Here is an 18,355-nt window from a genome sequence, read left to right as displayed (position 1 = left end):
CTAATGCAAAAATTAGGTATTGGCAGTGAATAATTTGTTTACATAATTAAACGTATGTTTAAGCATCATAATGCATTACATGCTAAGAAGTATCTGTAAAATAACAGTTGCTGCTGAGTGGTTCACAAAAGATTCAGCATCATGAATAAACTTACCGATCACCATCCCTTAGTGCTTTCATTTGTTTTCCAATTAAACAGGCAAACAGGGGACCTGTTCTAGCACCTGGTAGAAAGTCTTCTACTAAACCACCAAGCCAAACATCAATATTGCTAGGATTATGGTACAATTCCATGATTTTTTCAGTAACTTTCTGATTAGTTATTATTGTATTCAGATCAGCTTGAGTTTCCAGTTTTGGTAAGCCACAGAATTCTCGCCAGTCATTATAACCTATAAATATGATGATTAAAAGGAAGATTAGATTACTATTAGGCATGATATTTGAAATTAATGCATTCAAAAGCACTGGATTCTGACAACCTTAATTACAATCATGGACAGTTATTACCAAAAATAGTCCTGCTGTTATTGGTTAAAATGATTAGAGAAATTACAGCAGGATTTGCAACTACAAGGTATAAAATATTACATCATTCTCATGAAGGAAGACAAGAATTTTAAGTTCCCCCATATTTAAGCAATGCACATATGAAATAAAGGTATATAGTTTGAGCTAATGCAGGCAGGAGCATTCATTTTGTTTGCAGATTTTCAGATCCAGGAATAAACTCTGAATTACATTAGCACCTAAGGTTCTTTACTAAGGAGATTGTTGTTGGACATGTCCAGTTCCCTGGAAAATTTATATTTTTTCCAATTCTTTTACATCTCTGCAATTAATTTTCTCCATCTCCCAGTAAAGCTTGCATTTCTGGTCCTGGAGATCAAAACTCCTTTTCTATTCCTATTTGGCTAAGACTTTTAAACTCCAGGCTGGAGTCCGACTTCATTTCTATTGGCCAGGTCCGTATTCCTAGCTACAGAGTCACACAGCTTTAACAGGAGAAATGGAGAGGTTTGTCACCCAGAAACACAGCAACCTTAGTTAATCAGTTACTTGTATTCTGTGTGTAGGACATCAGGCTCAGAGCATAAAAGCGCAACTGCATTTGTTCCTTATTCATGCAGACAAGTGGTCTGATCGGGTAGGGGATCAAGATGCAGTTTTACAAAACAAATGAAAGAGTCTCTGTCTGCTTTGCAGAGGGTTGTTGCCTCTGTGTTTACAGGCTGTGGCACAGTTACAGAAGGATTTTACACAGGACTGTGAACATACTGTATGTTTTATCAGCTGCTGTAATTAAACTGATCCAAGCTCCAGCAGTCTTCCTCTAACTCTGTACACCCATGGTCTGGTGGGCTCATGGTCCTTGACTGTTAGTTCAGCCTTACCCTGGGCTAACTAGAGTAAGAAATCCAACGCAAAAAGTAGGCACAAAAATGTAATATTTCTAAAAGTCAGGTGTACATTTTCTGAAGTCATTAACCACTCCTGGAAACACTGCAACTCCAAGTAGGTGCTGCAGTCAGAAAACCCCACTCCTCTGCAGCTGAATCCTGCAGGAAGGAGTCTCAGGTGCCAGGAGCACCCAGATCTACTGATCAGTACTAGTCTTTCACATTCCAGACTGCAGACTGGGGAGGTTATTTTAATTTCAAATGCTGGGGAATATTTTTTTTCCATCAAAGTTGAAAATAGTGGCTTATTGTGTTTTAAAGAGATTTATGTTTCCTATAAAAAAATCTGTTAAGTAAAAACTTACAATTACATCCCAAATACAAACATTTGTATCTCTGTTGCTGATTGGAAGAAGATTTAAGAAAAATCAATAGACCTGGGAGTCCATGATCACGGCCACGCTGTAAATTCAGTGATGATAAATCAAGTGAACCATTGTTGGACAACACAAACAGCTTATCTGTTAACTCTTCATTCATCAGTTGACCTTGCACCTGCAGTTTTGCTGGATGTGCAAGAAGACCCCTTATCAATGGATCCAAGCCTCCTTCAAACATAAAAATAATATGTTACAGCATGTATATAAACCACTATATTGTTCTCAACAAATGTGAATGCACGTATGCTTCTCTGCCTTTAAATGCTGGCCACATAGCCTTTTACATTAAAAAAAAAGCAAAAATTTACTTAAGATTGAAATTGTGCTAATACAATGAAAATGTTCCACCTTCTTCATCAGGGATACAAAATTTGGCAATCTGATAATACATTTATCCACAAAAATGCAAACAAAAGATCAATTTTTTGTCAGTCCATCAGGCTGTTTCAATCTGGAGAGTAATTTATTTTATTAAGAGAACTATTTACCTAAAATAATTGTTTCAGTTAGTATTAATTCTATGGAACATGTTCAACAACATAAATCAGTGGTGCAGTTAAATAAATGTTTTTATTCCTAATTTAAGACCAGCAATGTTAAAGAGACTGTAATACTTACGGGAAAAGCAAACAGAACAAAATAAAGAAACACACAAAGAACAAAAAAACAGTTTAAATAAAAACATACCTTCTTTAATAAGCCTCCAAGGACTAAAGAAAACTTCATGCAAATGAAGATGTGGGAGTTCTGGATCATCTAAATACTGTGCATTCAGTCGCCTTACTATCGGTTGGATTGTTGCATGACCAAAACGAAAAGCAGCTGTTGCAAATACGTTAGAAACTGAAGGATTCACTGTGGGATCATAACCTTTATAAAGGCCAATATACTGATTGAAAGCATCTGGGCCAATGATTTTGGGAATATAATCTCTTAAAGTAATAATCTGAAGGAAAAGAAAGAAAGAAAAAAAAAGAAACATCATTCGATGTTTTGATAGATGAATAGTAATGATTCCTGTGTACAGAATGCCTTTTTCATCACTCATTTGTTCACAAGCATGACTAACAGCAGTGTTAATTTGAAAGTAACAAGATGGTAGTACTTCTTTTTGTAGTCTGGAAAAAATGACAGGGCAAAACTAGTGGCAAAGTTCAGCACATAGTATACTAACCAGGTTCATTTAGCATCCTACAATAATGCTGGAGAAAGAGCTACTGGGCAGGTTACCAGTATTGCTCCCTTTCAGTTCAAGTAGGCAAATCCAGCTCACAAGAGCTCTGCAAGGATTTAAAGCCCGGGCATAAGCTGTAATGCCCATGAATGTACAGATTCTATTTTTAGGCATATGTATTGGACACAAATCCTCTTTTCTGAATATTTAAAATGACTAGGCTTTAAAACACTGGTTCCGAGCATCCTTTAGGAGACATTTTATGCTAAAGTCTATAGACTCATAAAAACACACTTCGAAAATGAAAATGGTGATAAACACCTTCTGTCAAAAGTTTATGTAATATATCATTACAAAATAATATTAATATTACATGAAAAATATATGAGTACTTCTCCCCCCGAAAAATAAAAAGGTGTAATAAGATCTAATGCACCAAATAAAATGAAAGCTTGTTATAGGTTAAAGATTACACTGCACTCAATAAAGCACAAAGGGATGAATATCAAGCATAGTGAATTCAATAAAATACATTATAGATTCAATATAGTGTGCAAGAAAATACAGAGAAAAATGTACTTTGAGATTGGTGTAGAGGATATTGTAAGGTTAGCTGTCACAAAATTTGGAACTGAGAAACTTGTATCTTTACTTTAGGCATGAAAAAGAGGCAAGAAATCCCTGGCAGAGTTCAGTCACTTTTCTCATAAGACAGGGGTAACATCTTTATATTTGCAGGTATTTGAGGTTAGGTCATGCAATGAACACAATATTTAAAGACAGTAGGTGAGGAGTCCTTTTAGAGCTCCCTAAATACAGCATAAAACAAAATTCAAATAATTGCTGGAAATTAATAATGACATTGTCATTTGAGCAGTTAAGCTTTTGCTATATTCACAAAGATTTTGCAAAATAATTATTTCTAAACTTAGATTTAGTTAGTTTTTACAGGCAAGATATGGCACATTGCCTTATCATTTCAGAGGGCAGAAATACAGAATTTCAAAGCCTGGTTCATCTTGACTTGAGGTCGTGTGATTTGGAAGTATGAATGAGGCAGGTGTAATAAATCAAAAGCATGGGTAGAAAGGGATATAAGTACATTTTAAAAGCTGTGCAAAGATCTTAAATAAGGTTAGATCATCTCTGATATGACAAACATCCTGATATGGCTTTTTTTTTTTTTTCTGGCTCTTTTTAAATGAAATCCCAAACTAAGAAGCCCATTAAGGCTGGATTACCCAAACAAAAAGTCAATTCAAAATTTTAATTTGCTCCAGAGGCAAGATCTTAATTTCAGATTTCCTTGGCAGCAAAAGAGGAATTGTTGTTTCAAAACACGAGAATTAAAAGGATAAAGGTAAGAAGGAATCATACAGCTGCTTTCAACTAGGCAAGACATATATACAATGGAAACTTATGGTTTCTAAATAAAGCTCCTCCAAGTAGAGATGAGTTTTAGACAATACGGACTAAGATGATACAGCAGGAAAAAAAGAAGAATCTAGAATCTCACAGAGAACTACATTCAAAGTATATCAGCACGTAGTATCCTCTATATAGACTGAACAATCTTACTGAATTTGTCTTCATTAAGACAAGGATAAACTCACTATAACTGACATATGTGTTAGGGAAGAAATAAATAGGTCACATACAAAAAAATATTTTTCTTAAAATTATTTGGCATGAACTCCTCCCTGCTATGACAGAATTATTTGAAAGATTTGAAATAACTGAGATTCTTCTGTGGAAACAAAGGAACATTGTCTGAAAATATGTCAATAAAATTAGAGCTAAAAAGTCATAAACCTCTATAGAAAAGGCATAACAAGAAACTATAATGAACTATGCTACCGTTTATTACTTATTTTGAGTCACTTTATAAGAAATAAATTTGGTTTGGGTGTTTGCAACAGCATAAGAGCTTTATGTGGGTATAGTGAGTCTGAACCTGCAAGGTATTGAAAGGTCTCAGCTCCTTGTAACTTTTATAATATTAGTGCTAATCCAATTTTTTCTTAGGAGACATTTGACATCTAATAGTATCAGCTCAGATTTACATAGAAACCTCATTATGAAATTAATTTGAATCAATTATGTAAATATTTCTACTGTCTCATGGCTGTAATTACTTCAAATGTACAATTTAGTAGAAATAAATGAAAAATGGCCATTGTCTTTTAAACAGAAGTTATATGTTCAGTATCTAAATGACTTTAATAACCAATATGATCAGAAAGTAACAGAGATTAAGAGTATTTGTATATTACTCATTTAGTCATGTCTGAGAAAAGAAAATTCTGATTTCATAGCAATACAACCAAATATTTGGTAATTATACAAACAGAAACAGAATCTAAATGATAACAGACTATCAGAAATGGTTTTGTACGGGTTTGTCATAGCATCACTGAATCCTGATCTGCAAATGCAACAGTATACAAAGTCAAACAGACTGTTAGTGTAAAAAGTACTATTCTTCTCATTCAGAAAGCAGAAGTATATCAGGGATTCTGAAATGTCCTTAGGAACTCAGGCAGCATCCTGACTGGATTTCCCTCTAGGTTGGACCACCTTCAGCAGAATTCTTCCATACACTAGTTAATTGAAACTCTCAACTTATTTTTGAGATTTTTTTTTGTTCATGTCAAAAGCTATTTCAAATGAGGTGCAAAAGATGAAGAAATTCATATCACTTCCTCATTAAGTTTAGCAGACTTTTCAAAACCCCTCAAGCATTTTCCAAAAAAGTTGTGAATAAAGGTACAATGCATTGAAAGGAATATAAAAAGAACTCTGCAAAAGAGAATATAAAAATATATGGATGACTGTAAGAAAAAAGTAAGGCTGATAGGACAGCTAATCTTTGCCATTGGCCAGAGGTGACTGCAAAAAATATCATCTCACTGAGATAGCAAAGAGCCAATTAACTCAAGCTCCTGTGCTTGGGAAAGATTGCAGAAATTGTACAGAACAATCCGACATGGCAACACTGCGTAACCTCTTAAAGTGCTATGCACAGTTGATTTGAAATTCTTATGGTTATGTTCAAAGATTTACAGATGACATTGAAGTCCTAAACATTTTCCTAAAGAATGACTGTAAAACACGTTTTGATAAAAAATGAACATGTCTTTATAGTTCAGTGAATAGTCTGAGCTATACTTTCTATGAGTAATGACAGTATGCAACACATTTTTTTTAATATAATACATATCATTTATCTTTTTATCATTCATCATTTCATAAAGTTTAAGCTCTGAGAGAAGTTACTAATCATCCAATATCACAAACAAGTTTCATTCAAGTCACCTGCTGAAGAGACCCATTTTAAGCTCATGTATAAGTACATGGGGGAGAAGTTAGGATGAAGATGCTTAGAAAACACAGTTAAGTATAGAATGAAGTGAAACACTGAAAACTGAATTTAGTTGACAACTACACTTCTGATCTACTGGCTGTAATGCCATAATTTCAGAGATTTTTCTCTGAAATCATAATAATTCAAAGGGAACTTTGATTCAGCATCACTCTTTGAATAGTATCGTTCAACATTCATAAGTCAAATGGCACATCAAAGCAAAACTGGTACACATGCATGCATTTTCAACTCTCAGACCATAAATTTAACCCGGCAAGAATCTCAGCACTGCACACACAGTTCTTTACTTATTCTCCTACCTTCCCCAAGGAAATATGGGAGAGAATCGGAAAAACAAAACAACAAAGTAAATCTTGTGGGATGAGATAAAAGCTGTTTACTAGGACACACATAACAAGGAAAAAAACACCTAACAGCAATTTTGATCATATAAATGTGCAGGTGATGCACAAGGAGTTGCTCACCACCCACTGATTGATGCCCAGCCAGTCCCCAAGCCCAGCCTGGTGTTTTTTTGCATGCTGCCATATGGCATGGAATATTCCTTTGTCCAGTTGAATTCCATCCTCTCCCAGCTCCTTGTGCCCTCCAACCAACCCTTTGCTGGCAGGGCATCACATGAACCTGTAAAACTGAAATGTCCTTGCACTTGTGTACAGCAACATCTAAAACAGTCTGTTATCAGTAGTGTTTTTTATCCAAAAGCCGAAACATAGCATCTTACCAGACATTATGAAGGAAAAAATCAACTCTGTCTCAGTAGTAACAAGGACAACAAAATAGCAATATTAAGACAGTAGAGGTTCCAGAATTTAGTGATCTTCTCCTGTTTTGTCTACACTTTTTGTTTAAAGGAAGAACAAATTTTAACTATTGTCTTTCAAATAACTTGAAAGGAGTCTTCCAACTTCAATAATTCTGTGATTCTCTACCCTAATTTTTCTCATTCAGACATCTCAGAACAAAATAGGAATAATTAAAACAAGGAGTTAGTTTCACTTCATTTAGCAAATGACAATGAGAAATGTCTATTTGCGTAAAACACTCTTCAGTCAGGGTATATATTTTTAATACAGCATACTGCAGAGTTGATGTTTGAGAGTTAAGCATGTGTCACATTCAAGAAGATAATTGAATTAATCACTGTTGGCTTATGTAAACAACTACTTATCAAAAAAGTGTGTCTACAATGCAACAAAAAATGTGTTTTGTCCAAGATATCAACAGGCCGTTGTTATGTTTGGTAGCATTGTCAAACTCCTATTGCTAAACTTTTGTCACTAGAGTTATTTATGGTGATAAAAAATATCTAGGAGAAAAGCATGGTCTGGAGAGAGATTTTTCAAATTCTTAGTCTAGAAAGAAAGGAAGGCTTTTTGTTCAATTCTCTATAAGTACACACCCACAGGCAGAAATTGCACTTGAAATTATTCATTAAAAAAAAGAGAATTTGAGAAATGCGTAGCAACTGAAACAAAATTTTAGAGTGGAAATCTCAAGATAACTTCAACTAGAGTCATCATTATGGTGCTGGTTAACATTCCACATTAATAGAGATACTGCAATTACCTCCCTTGAATGAATATCTCTGAACCAGCCAGATATAACTGAAACACAGTTCTAATGAGCCATATGCAAATCTCATTATTCTGTGATACTGGTTGAGATAATGAGTAGCCTAGATTTATGTGGTATAATGCTTTGCACAAAGAATTTTCTTTCAGGATAATACTGGACATAGTTCAGAAATAGTTGAACACATAGAGGTATATTACGGATTTTCACTTTTCTTCTAACAAGTACTAACAACTATTCTGACTCATCAGTGCAATTATTTGATGCAAATAGCTTATTTACATCCAAGAAGATTACGTGATTAATGAAAAAAATAAAATTAAATGAATGCAAAATTTTTAGATTTCATTTTTCTCTTGACTAAAACTTCTGAAAGAATAAAGTGTCTTATTGCAATAGAGAAATTTTTCTACCCCCTCTTCCAGTTAACTTTCATAAAGGTCATGTTTTGGTAACAAATCATCTGCTTCCAGGAATCAGAAAGCATATGAAAATCAACAAGCTTTCAGTTTATCCTGGTTCTGATATAATATTAATGCTGAATCTCCATTTACACAGAAGCCCTAGTCAGAATTGGAGAAATGTCATATGGAATAGTCTGCTTATCCAAGTCATCAAAAAAAGGCTGATGGGACCAGTTATTCCCTGAGATCACTAAAGAGATTGGTTAGACCACAAACCTGAGGATGAAAGATAAGACAATGAAAAAAACTGTCCCCTGAATGTCAGGTATGCTGAAGGAGTGATGGCTGAGAAGAGGTAGCACTACCAGTGAGAAGCAGGGAGGAGAGAATCTCTGTAGAATTTTGCATACTATGTTTTAAAGGGACTGTTAGAATGTGGGAGACGCTAGGGTATTCAGGAAGGACTAAAGGTGGAAAAAGGGAGGGGTTAAAGGACTGGGGAGGAACAAGCATAGGAAAATAGAGGGAAAAGGGGGTAAAAGTGGTTGTTTGAGCTTGAAGAGTCTCTTGATGAGTGTACTTCTCTAACAGAGCCCTATGCTTGATGCTACAATTTATGCTATATTCTGCAGGAGAAGGAGAACTGTGAGGAAAACACAAGCCTGCATAATTATTTCAGGAAGAAAAGGGAAAAAGAAAGAGGAAATCAAAAAGGAAAAAGGGGAAAAAGAGAAGAAGGAATAGGGAAGAGAAGAGTTGGAGATTAGACCCTGATTAATACAGCACTGAGAGGTTCATAAGTATTTTTTACACAGAACAACTACTTGTTTATATAATTGCCATAAGAAAGTAAATATTTTGGGCGCTATGTAAATGCAGAGGCATAGTTTTTTACTTATTTCCTTTACCAAAAACTATAAAGAAATGTATCTAAATGAGCTTCTTTAGATTTCAACAGACAAAATAGACATAGGAGAAATATGCAAAAATATGAAGAAGAGTAGAAATTGCCATAAAATCAGGGCACTGAGATCTGAGGTCTGAATAAGGAGGACATTGCATTTGGGGAAAATAGGACAGAGCAAACTTTAAACATACCAGATGGGAAGCATAAAAAAAGCTGGCACAGAGTATGCAACATGATCTCTGAAACTACTCACAGTAACATATTTGAAGTTCTATGATGGATTCTACTCTAGGATATTCACTGCTATGTGTCAATAAGCAAATAGGCAGCCCACCTGATGGAGAGCTCCAACAATTTTCCGTGCTTCTTGGTAGACTGTCTCAGTGCTCCAGTGGCTGTTGATGGTTTTGAGGGCCCGGGCCAGGCGGTTGTGCTCTCTCAGCCACAGTGTGTGCATGGCTGTCAATGATGTGACCTCACTCGATCGGCTGTCCCCAGCCATAAAGCATTCAATCCTTTCATCTTCACGTTCATTTGAGTCCTGTGCACAAAGTGATGGAACCCGGTCTGTAAAAGGCAGGTATTCATGACCATTATCATGATGTTTATTGTTGACTTTGAGAAGGCCTTCTTCACTTGTTAAATTCCTCAGCTTGTTTTCAACAGTGGAAGTGCTCCCGTAGACAGTAGAAGCATCAATGAAAGAGGTTAAGCCATTGATCTGTTGTCTTGGATTTAGTGCTGATAGATTTCCAAAGAGAATACTGTGATCACCAGTGCCACATGTAGGAGATGAGCGATAGAAGGGCAGGCAATCCATGCCTTCGGATAATGTGTCATTGGTTGTTACCTGTATAACAAAAACATAGAATTTCTGAGCTGAAGGCAACACAGATGTTCAATTAAGTTTTGCATAAGTATTTCTACCCGTGGTCTCCTTTTTCAGTTGTTTCCCAGGTCTAATGTAAGGATGTGACATTCTCTAAACTCATAGAGATGGTCTTCTCTCTCCTCAGATTTAAGTGAAAAGATGTTTCAACAACTTTCAAGAAAAGACAGAAATAAATTAAAACATTTGCTCTATTTAGATCAAATTACTGATGTTATACCTTTTGAATAGTTCTATGCCTGAATAAGCCCATTTTCACATTTAAAATTCATCACAGAATGTATCACAGTGGAGATGTGAACATCTGGTCAAATAATGTTCTGCTGAGCACCAAATGAAACAGGAGGTTTACATGTGTACATAAAAAAGTAATGAAGAGTTTCAATGCCTGCAGTAGCATGCCATAAGAGCACTGTTTCAATACTCAATTTTAATCAGGCGACAAAACTAAAGAAGGCATACATAATTATTCACTCTGCCTTCTGCTGATCCCACAAGCATTCTCCTACATTATTTTATAGGTTCGGCTTTTCTTAGAAGTTTTAAATCATAGTTATAGAGACTTCTGAGTTGGAAGAGACACTTCTCTCCTGCGGTGAAGAGGGACACGGACACCTACATCTAGATCAGGTTGCTCAGAGCCCCATTCAGCCTGACCTTTTTGACTGTCTTTATGAAAAGCAAAGAATGCTCTACTCCTCACAAGCAAAAGCCTTTCCAGTGCTTTGAACCTCAGGCAGCCAAGATGCTCAGATGATTGGTGATCCAATGTTTCTCCACTAGTCAGCATGGATATAGGCTATTGCTCAGTCAGCTACTCCAAATTCAGGTAAAGAGCATGGGTGAGATGTGTGGAAATTATCTAATGGAATCTTGCGATACAAGTAAGGGCATGAGGGAAGAATGCAACCCAAATCAAACAGCTGGAAGGTTTGCCACTGGTGAACATACAGAAAGGTATGTGAATAGTTTAAAGGCTGTAGGAACTGTAGAAGAGATGTTGGAGGGTGAGAGAGAAATGGAAGAAAGAAAGACTTTATGTGCACCATATGATATTTAAGAGGAAGATTCAGAATAAGCAATTTTATTTCAAAGAACAGAGTTCATAACTAAATAAAAAATCACCAGGTTTCAAAATGACTAAAATGTATCTTCATTGTCAAATGCATATTTGACATTAGGAACTTTGTTTTGTTTTGTTTTGTTTTTGAAAAATACATTATTTCCAAATGGTAATAGCTCTCCATTGTGCAACAACAATGAGTCATAGCAGTGAGTTAGTTCCAGGAGTTTTAGAAAGATTAATATCAATTTAAAATGTTACCAAATGATGGATTCTGAGTTTTGTGGAATATAAAACTTTTTTTTTAACCAACTGGTCAACATGAAATAGGTATAGAAAGCACTAAAGCTGCTTCAATATCTGAAAATAAAATTGTCTTCAAATAATCAACTAATAGTAAATAAATATTTTGTGTGGAAATGTGAGCAAATCGTTTTCCTTTGCATTATATATTCTTGCTGTTCACATTTGAAAACTCCTTGGCAGAATACTGTTAATACTGCAGATGTTATATGAAATAATTTCTTCCTCGTACTTCTAAAAACAAAGGGACTACTCATTGAATTGGGAATGAAATATCAGACAACTTTGGAATAGAATTAATGAGTTTCACTTAACAAAAACCTTACCTCACTTATTATACCAAGTAATTTTCTTACTACTGAAAACTTGTGGCAGCAGGAATTGATATCAATAAAACATTTAGGTTAAGAAAGGATTTTGTATGTTTTTAGTTTTGTTTGGTGAAGAACTACAAATATTCCTACACGTTAGGTACCAACAAATTTAAGTAGGTTAGTTTTGAGGGAAATACCTAATTTATTATCATTTTTCTTTTCTTCACTGATTACTAAAGTCAGTAATTTCACTCCCTTGGATTTGCCATGTAGTGTTTTTCCCTATGTTTATGTCTCTTTCTACTATTGTGGCTTCTTTTTCTCTTCAGTTGGTAATATAAGCAGGAAGATCATTTCACAGTACAGACACCTGAACTCAACAGCCACAGCGTAGTATGTATTTGAGTGCCTCTAGCTTCTAGTTAAGAGGAAAGCCTGGAAGAAATCAGGTATAATTGGGAAAAATGTAAGAGTCGCCTTTAAGTTGTTGAGCAGTGTGGCTCACAGCAAAACATATCAACAGTGAATGAAGTGAATAATCTTCGGTTAACTGCCTCTGCAATTTCAATTCAAATTGCTCTGTGCCCCAGTGGAGAAAAGCAGCAGTAATGAGCATTAAGGAACTGCAGAACTGTATAATGTAGTCTTTTCCCTTTTCATGGGATAAACAGCATGCAGCCAGCAGCTGAATGTGCAAATAAGAGATTCCTTATGTTATTATTCAAATTACATCAGAAATAATCAGAGAAAATTAAAAGTTTTTTTCCTTCTGAGATGATTATAGAATAACATTTTTGTTCAGTACTAAATTAATATCAATTTTTTTTTCCTGTCCTTGTATAATTCTAAAGGGAAAAATATCAGAAATAAATCCATCTCTGGCCACAATAGTTTTCCAGGTACAGCTGCATGCTGATTGAAACCGACTAAATGTTAACAGTTATGCATAGTAGAATCTGCTTACAGTGAAATTTTTCAATGTTTAGGAATCAGTAATTGTTTCAGGAGACCACAATTTCTAGGCCATGACCACATTTAAATAAAAGCCTTTCTTGCTGTGAATTTGTTCTATGTCAAATAGTCTCTTTGAAAAGAATTTTTGCTGTTCTTAAGTGAAAGAAAACTTACTTATGGTTAAGAAAGTTTGTCCTCAAGGAAGACATAAATGCGTGATCTTAGACATGAAGATCAGAAAAGAGTCCATCTAACAGCTAGTTGCTACCTCTGAAATGCAGAAGAAAAGGCAGATACTCACTCTGCTGGCTGTCTAATACACAGACTGATCTTTTCTTAGCTAGGACAGGAACTTGCCATATTATATAACACCTTTGTTTCTCCCTTTCTTTTCCAGCTTCTCTGTAGCTGATCTAACCAAATGAAAGCATTTCAGGATCATATCTTATTATATTTATGTGCTATGCCTATCTTAATATCAACAATATAATAATTATTGAATAAAAACAGTAGTTCTCCTCTGAAAGTCTTTCTAATGTTTCACTGTGTCTCAGCTCCAGCCTAAAACAATCATTGGAAGAATGACAAATTCTCAGCATCCCACTTCCATGTGTCAGGCCCCAAAAAAAGCTAGTTTATTATTATTGTTGTTCATACTATGGTATTCTAAATAGATAAGTACAGAAACAAGATAAGTACAGGCTCAATGTGAGAATCTCTGAGTGACTCTCTATAGCCTTTATTATGAAATGTCCAGAACAGGAAATCATAATGTTTCCTACTAACCTATAAATAATTTACTTACACTTGTCATTAATATTAATGCACTTTTGCAAATTTCAATCTGTCTTTGAACTGCATTGTCTCATAACATTTTCCAGACACCTTTCCTAATTTGCACAGTCAAGAGCTGCCTTTCTCAAGTGAAAGCCCTGGAGTGGTCATATGGCTGAGCACATTTGTCTTCTCATGTGTTTGAATTTTCCCTTGGGTGCCCCTGTTCTAGATACACTGAAAGAGTGCAAACAGCAGCCTCTGTGTTCACATTGTTGGATAATACCTCATCGGTTTCAATACCTCTGGAAAGCAGCTGCAGTATCTTCATATAAAAAAATGAATGCATGAAACTAAACATGGCTGTTTTCCAAATATTTGCCAGGTAGATGTTAGCTTTACTGAAGACTTGACAAAAGTGGTCATACTAGATATATAATACTAGATATATAATAAAAACAAAAGAACCACCATCTTCATATCTGTCCTTCTTTAAGCGCGAATAACAGAGGAACAAAAAGAGGCTGAAAATTAATGGAACTATAGTAAAATAATGAATTCAGAAGTCAGAAAGCTTATCTAAAACAGGATTGCATCTGAATTTCTTTATTTTTCTTTCCCGTGGCCATTCTGGCTATCAGACACTGAATCCCAAGGGTGATCAAGAGTTCTGTTATGACCCCACTCCTCTGGTAGGCTATATAATACTGTGCAAGAGCAGCTTCTGGGCCAGATTCATAGCTAACTTTAGGACATACACATGTAATTTGTCTTCACAGCAAATTGAAACACACTCAGTGATGAAACTCTTCACAACTCCAAGATAGAAACAGGACTTATGCCCTTTGTTTACAACTTTTCTTATACAGCAAAGTTACTGGTATATGGATAACTCTAGCTTTGGAGTCCTTTCTAGAAGATCCCTTAAACTGCCTTCCTTTTTGAGCTGATGGGACTTCTAGGCAGCTTAAACTAGTCAGAGATCAATGACTAGATGCCCATGGTTCCTGTGATTCATGTTTGATTCAAAGAACACTATGAGCCTGTTCTCAATTTAAAAGTCTGATCACTAATTATTTTTTATGAGTATGAGGACTCTTACTTTCACATGAGAATGAGGGCTTTTTGAAGTTAAAGATCAGTATTGGTTGTACATATGGCACTTAGAAAAACAAGAATCACAGTCTTTCAAAGATTTCTGCAGTTTTATATCTATGGTATAGTAAGTAAACCATATTTTAAAAATGGGATACAATATGTAACCATATTCTGTCATATGGTGGCTTCACCCTCTACCTCTTTCATCAGGTCACGTGAAGCACTGCTTATCAGGGATGGGCTTTCTGCCCTAGCTTGTCCTAATAAAGGAATGGGAATATTTCTGTGATCATTAATTAAGAGCATAAAGACAGGAAATCATATACTAGCCAAAAGATGTAAATTTGAGCCAGATAGAAATCTGTCCATTTTTGTCATTGTGGCTAAATCAGGTTAACCAGTCACTCATACATTAAATACTTAAGATGTGATTTTGAGAATTTGACTCCCTAAGACATCTGTGTTCTTTCTGAACACTCTCAAGCTATGTCTGCTGACTTTCAATAGTCCAAATCTCTAAGAGAGAATAAATTTACCTGACTGTGGTAAAAATGCAGGCAGTCATTAATTTCACTTAGCACTCCTTAGGGATTATCTCACTGACTGGAAGATGAGCCACCTTTCAACACAGGGCCTAATTCAGTTCTCTTAACAGTCAGAAGAATATTTTTGTGTTTAATTGAAGTGGAATGAGGCACTTACATCAAAAGGAGACTCTGCTACATCATCAGTTACATTTTGATATGGGAAAAGAGTTTTCGACTCTGATGGAACTTGCACGCTATGCAAACTTCAGTGCATAAAGAAGCTGATCAGTAATTAAGCTCCAGCCCAAAGAAAAGTAATTTACGTTGCTCTGAACACAAATTCAGGCATCAGTTTAAGGGTTATGATAAACACAATCCTCCTGCAGAATAAAGTAATGGTCTGTGTTTTGAGAAACAAAAAATGTATTTTGACTTTGCCACTTGCTTTTTTTTTTTTTTTTTTGAGTGAAAGAATGCTTATACTTTCAAATCAATTGGCGAGATAGAATTCTATATTTATACCAGTTTATGTTCTTTCCAATTCCCTAACAAGCTTTGAATTCAAATTTTCCATCCATACAAAGCAAAGATGTGATGTATGTAACTTTCAGCAACCCCTTGCAGACTGTTTTGTATGTATATTGAAACATTATTTTAAAAACAAAATTATTTTATATAATATTTTATGTAATATTAAAGACGGCACTTTAAAAACATAATTATTTCTTATCTATTTCTCTATTCTCTGTGATAGAATTCAGAACGTTGACACATGAAAACAATAATACTGGGGGAGACATAAGGTTTCTCTGCAACATAAACTTGAGAAGTAGAAAAATATATTTGTACTAAGTACTGTAGCTGTAGTTTGTTATCTCTGTAAAGCAATTTAAATCTGTACCTGTTTCATGTTATAATTACACTAGATATCAATACTTCTTCTATCACCATCTGCTGTCCTGTTGGTGGTCTACCAATTTCCTTTGCAATTATTTTAGCATATGTATGTCTCTAATGTATTTTACATTATTCACTTGTCTAGAACCTGGAGTTTGCCTTGAAGAAATTCATTTAAAGTCTTACCTTTATCGGAAAGCATGGATTTTGTCTTTCACATGTCATCTGACACTCCTTTCCTGTTAAAAAGCTGGTTCTACTTATGCTCTGAGGTGTGAATGAAATGTCATGGTCTATGTACTGTCCCCACACCATAATGATGTCAGAATATAGGTTGTCTTCGGTGACAGCCTCGTTAGATGCGTGAATTATCTTCCTTGTCACCTCTCGAACCTGGGAAAAGAACTAATTTACCTTGAGTGTCAAGCAGTTCTTCTCACAATCTGATAAAACAGTACAATCAGGATGAGCAGTGATAAAAGGTATCTTTTCCCACACCCCCTCCTTGGAATACTTCAGATTGCAGAGTACTTTTAATGGCTTGCTTGAAGAAAAGAAAAAAAAAAGAAAACAAAACCAAAATCTGACAGTGTTAGTTCTGTTCAGGAGCTGAAACACTGGTGCCCAGTGCAGATTAAGATGTTTCAGTTAAGTTTCCTATGTATTTGCCAAATGATCTGTGTGTCTTTGATTTGTTCCTTCTCAGAGAATTTTGCAAACCTTGTGCTTTTCTTTATTCTGCCTATAAGTTTTCTTTCTATTTTTTTGTTTTCTTTTCCTTTAACAAATGGATTCTGCTGAGCAACCTCTGATCAGCATGGATACGCAGTGGTTCTGGCCTGTTCTGAATAAAGAGATCATTTTATACAGCCCAGAAGACGGCATGGTAGCAAATACATGGTAGCTGGAAACTCTGCTTCATTATTCCAGGTAGGGAGAAGCCACAAGTATTTCCTCAATCACTTCTGTGAAAATTACACAGAGATACAGATGCTCTTAGAGGGAACATGTGGAGACACCAGTGCTATATGCTCAGCTGACATTGATTGCTAACTGAAGCCTTTGGAGCAAAATCAGCAGTCACTTTGATATGATTAGGATATCGATATTATTCACAAATTTTTCCCTCATGCTGCAAAACATTCCATCAATTAGGAGTCAAGCAGTTGAAAGGGCAGCACATAAAGTAGAGTAAAAGTCTGTAATAAATATGAGAGTTATATAATGAATACATAAGGCAGATATAGTTAAGTAGAATTTGTGAGGACAAGAAGCAACATGGGACTTGCTTAGAACACCAAGTCTTTATACTGAAATAGTCAAGGGTAGAGACATATGGCACTCATCAGAAATACAACTCCTTATATAAGTATTCGAATAACTTTTATGGTCACAAGTCTCAATTTTTTTTCTTCCAGTTAGGAAGATATTCTAATTGGAGTTAAAGTTCTCAACCATGTTGCATTCTATCACTTTATAACAATTCTCAAGCTTCAAAGAATCATAAAATCATAGAATCATAAAATGGCTTAGGTTAGAAGAGATCTTCCAACCTAAAAGAGATCTGTGAGCTCCCACTCCCCAACATGGGCAGAGTTGCCAATCACTAGATCAGGCTGCATGATCTTATCTGCCCTTGAACGTCTCAGGTTGGATTTATACTTTACATTCACTTTATTTATTAGTTTCTTTTTAAAGATTATGAGTAGTTAGTTAATAGTAAAAAAAAAAAAAAAAGATGAAATAATGTAAATGGTGAAAAACAGCTATGGTGAAATGTAAACGTCGAAATGTAAAATGTGAAATGTAAATGGTGAAAAACAGGCACTACTTTTATCATATCTTCCAATTAAAACAGAGTAGCTTTCTGGTTGTCAGATATGATCAAGTTCTATGAAGCCATATAAGGTTTTTTAAATGTGTTTTACTTCATAAGTATGTACTGTAATGAATCTAAAAATAGGCAGTTTGTAAAGCCTAGAAATTCACTTGTGCAAATGTCAGATTTTCCTCTCCAAGCACTAAATCATGTAGTTTAGAGAGAATGTTATTTAATTTATAACATGAGTTGCAGGTGACATTAACACTAAATTCTCTTTTTCATCCTTATTAAATACGTGGTGGTTAAAATAACAAGATTTTGAGCCCATTAAAAGTCAAGTTTCAAGAAATGATGACAATCCAGGAATAGTAAGTCTAGCTCAAATCATTGTACACTGCAATGGGAATTTTTCACTCAGTCCCCTTCTC

General features: G+C 35.2%; 1 protein-coding gene across 1 annotated transcript in view; it reads right to left on the bottom strand.

The window, feature by feature from the left end:
- The window catches only part of TPO (thyroid peroxidase), a gene marked incomplete at both ends in the record, with an annotated part of 40,867 nt that overhangs the window by 7,817 nt on the left and 14,695 nt on the right, over positions 1-18,355 (bottom strand). The window contains 5 exon segments of the mRNA XM_079532739.1: positions 156-393; positions 1,839-2,009; positions 2,529-2,787; positions 9,621-10,136; positions 16,292-16,498. Coding sequence (XP_079388865.1) covers positions 156-393; positions 1,839-2,009; positions 2,529-2,787; positions 9,621-10,136; positions 16,292-16,498 — 1,391 coding nt within the window.

Source organism: Tetrao urogallus (assembly GCF_951394365.1).
Source record: "Tetrao urogallus genome assembly, chromosome: 2".
NCBI classification, from domain to species: domain Eukaryota; kingdom Metazoa; phylum Chordata; class Aves; order Galliformes; family Phasianidae; genus Tetrao; species Tetrao urogallus.
This window is presented reverse-complemented; position numbering and strand designations above follow the sequence as displayed.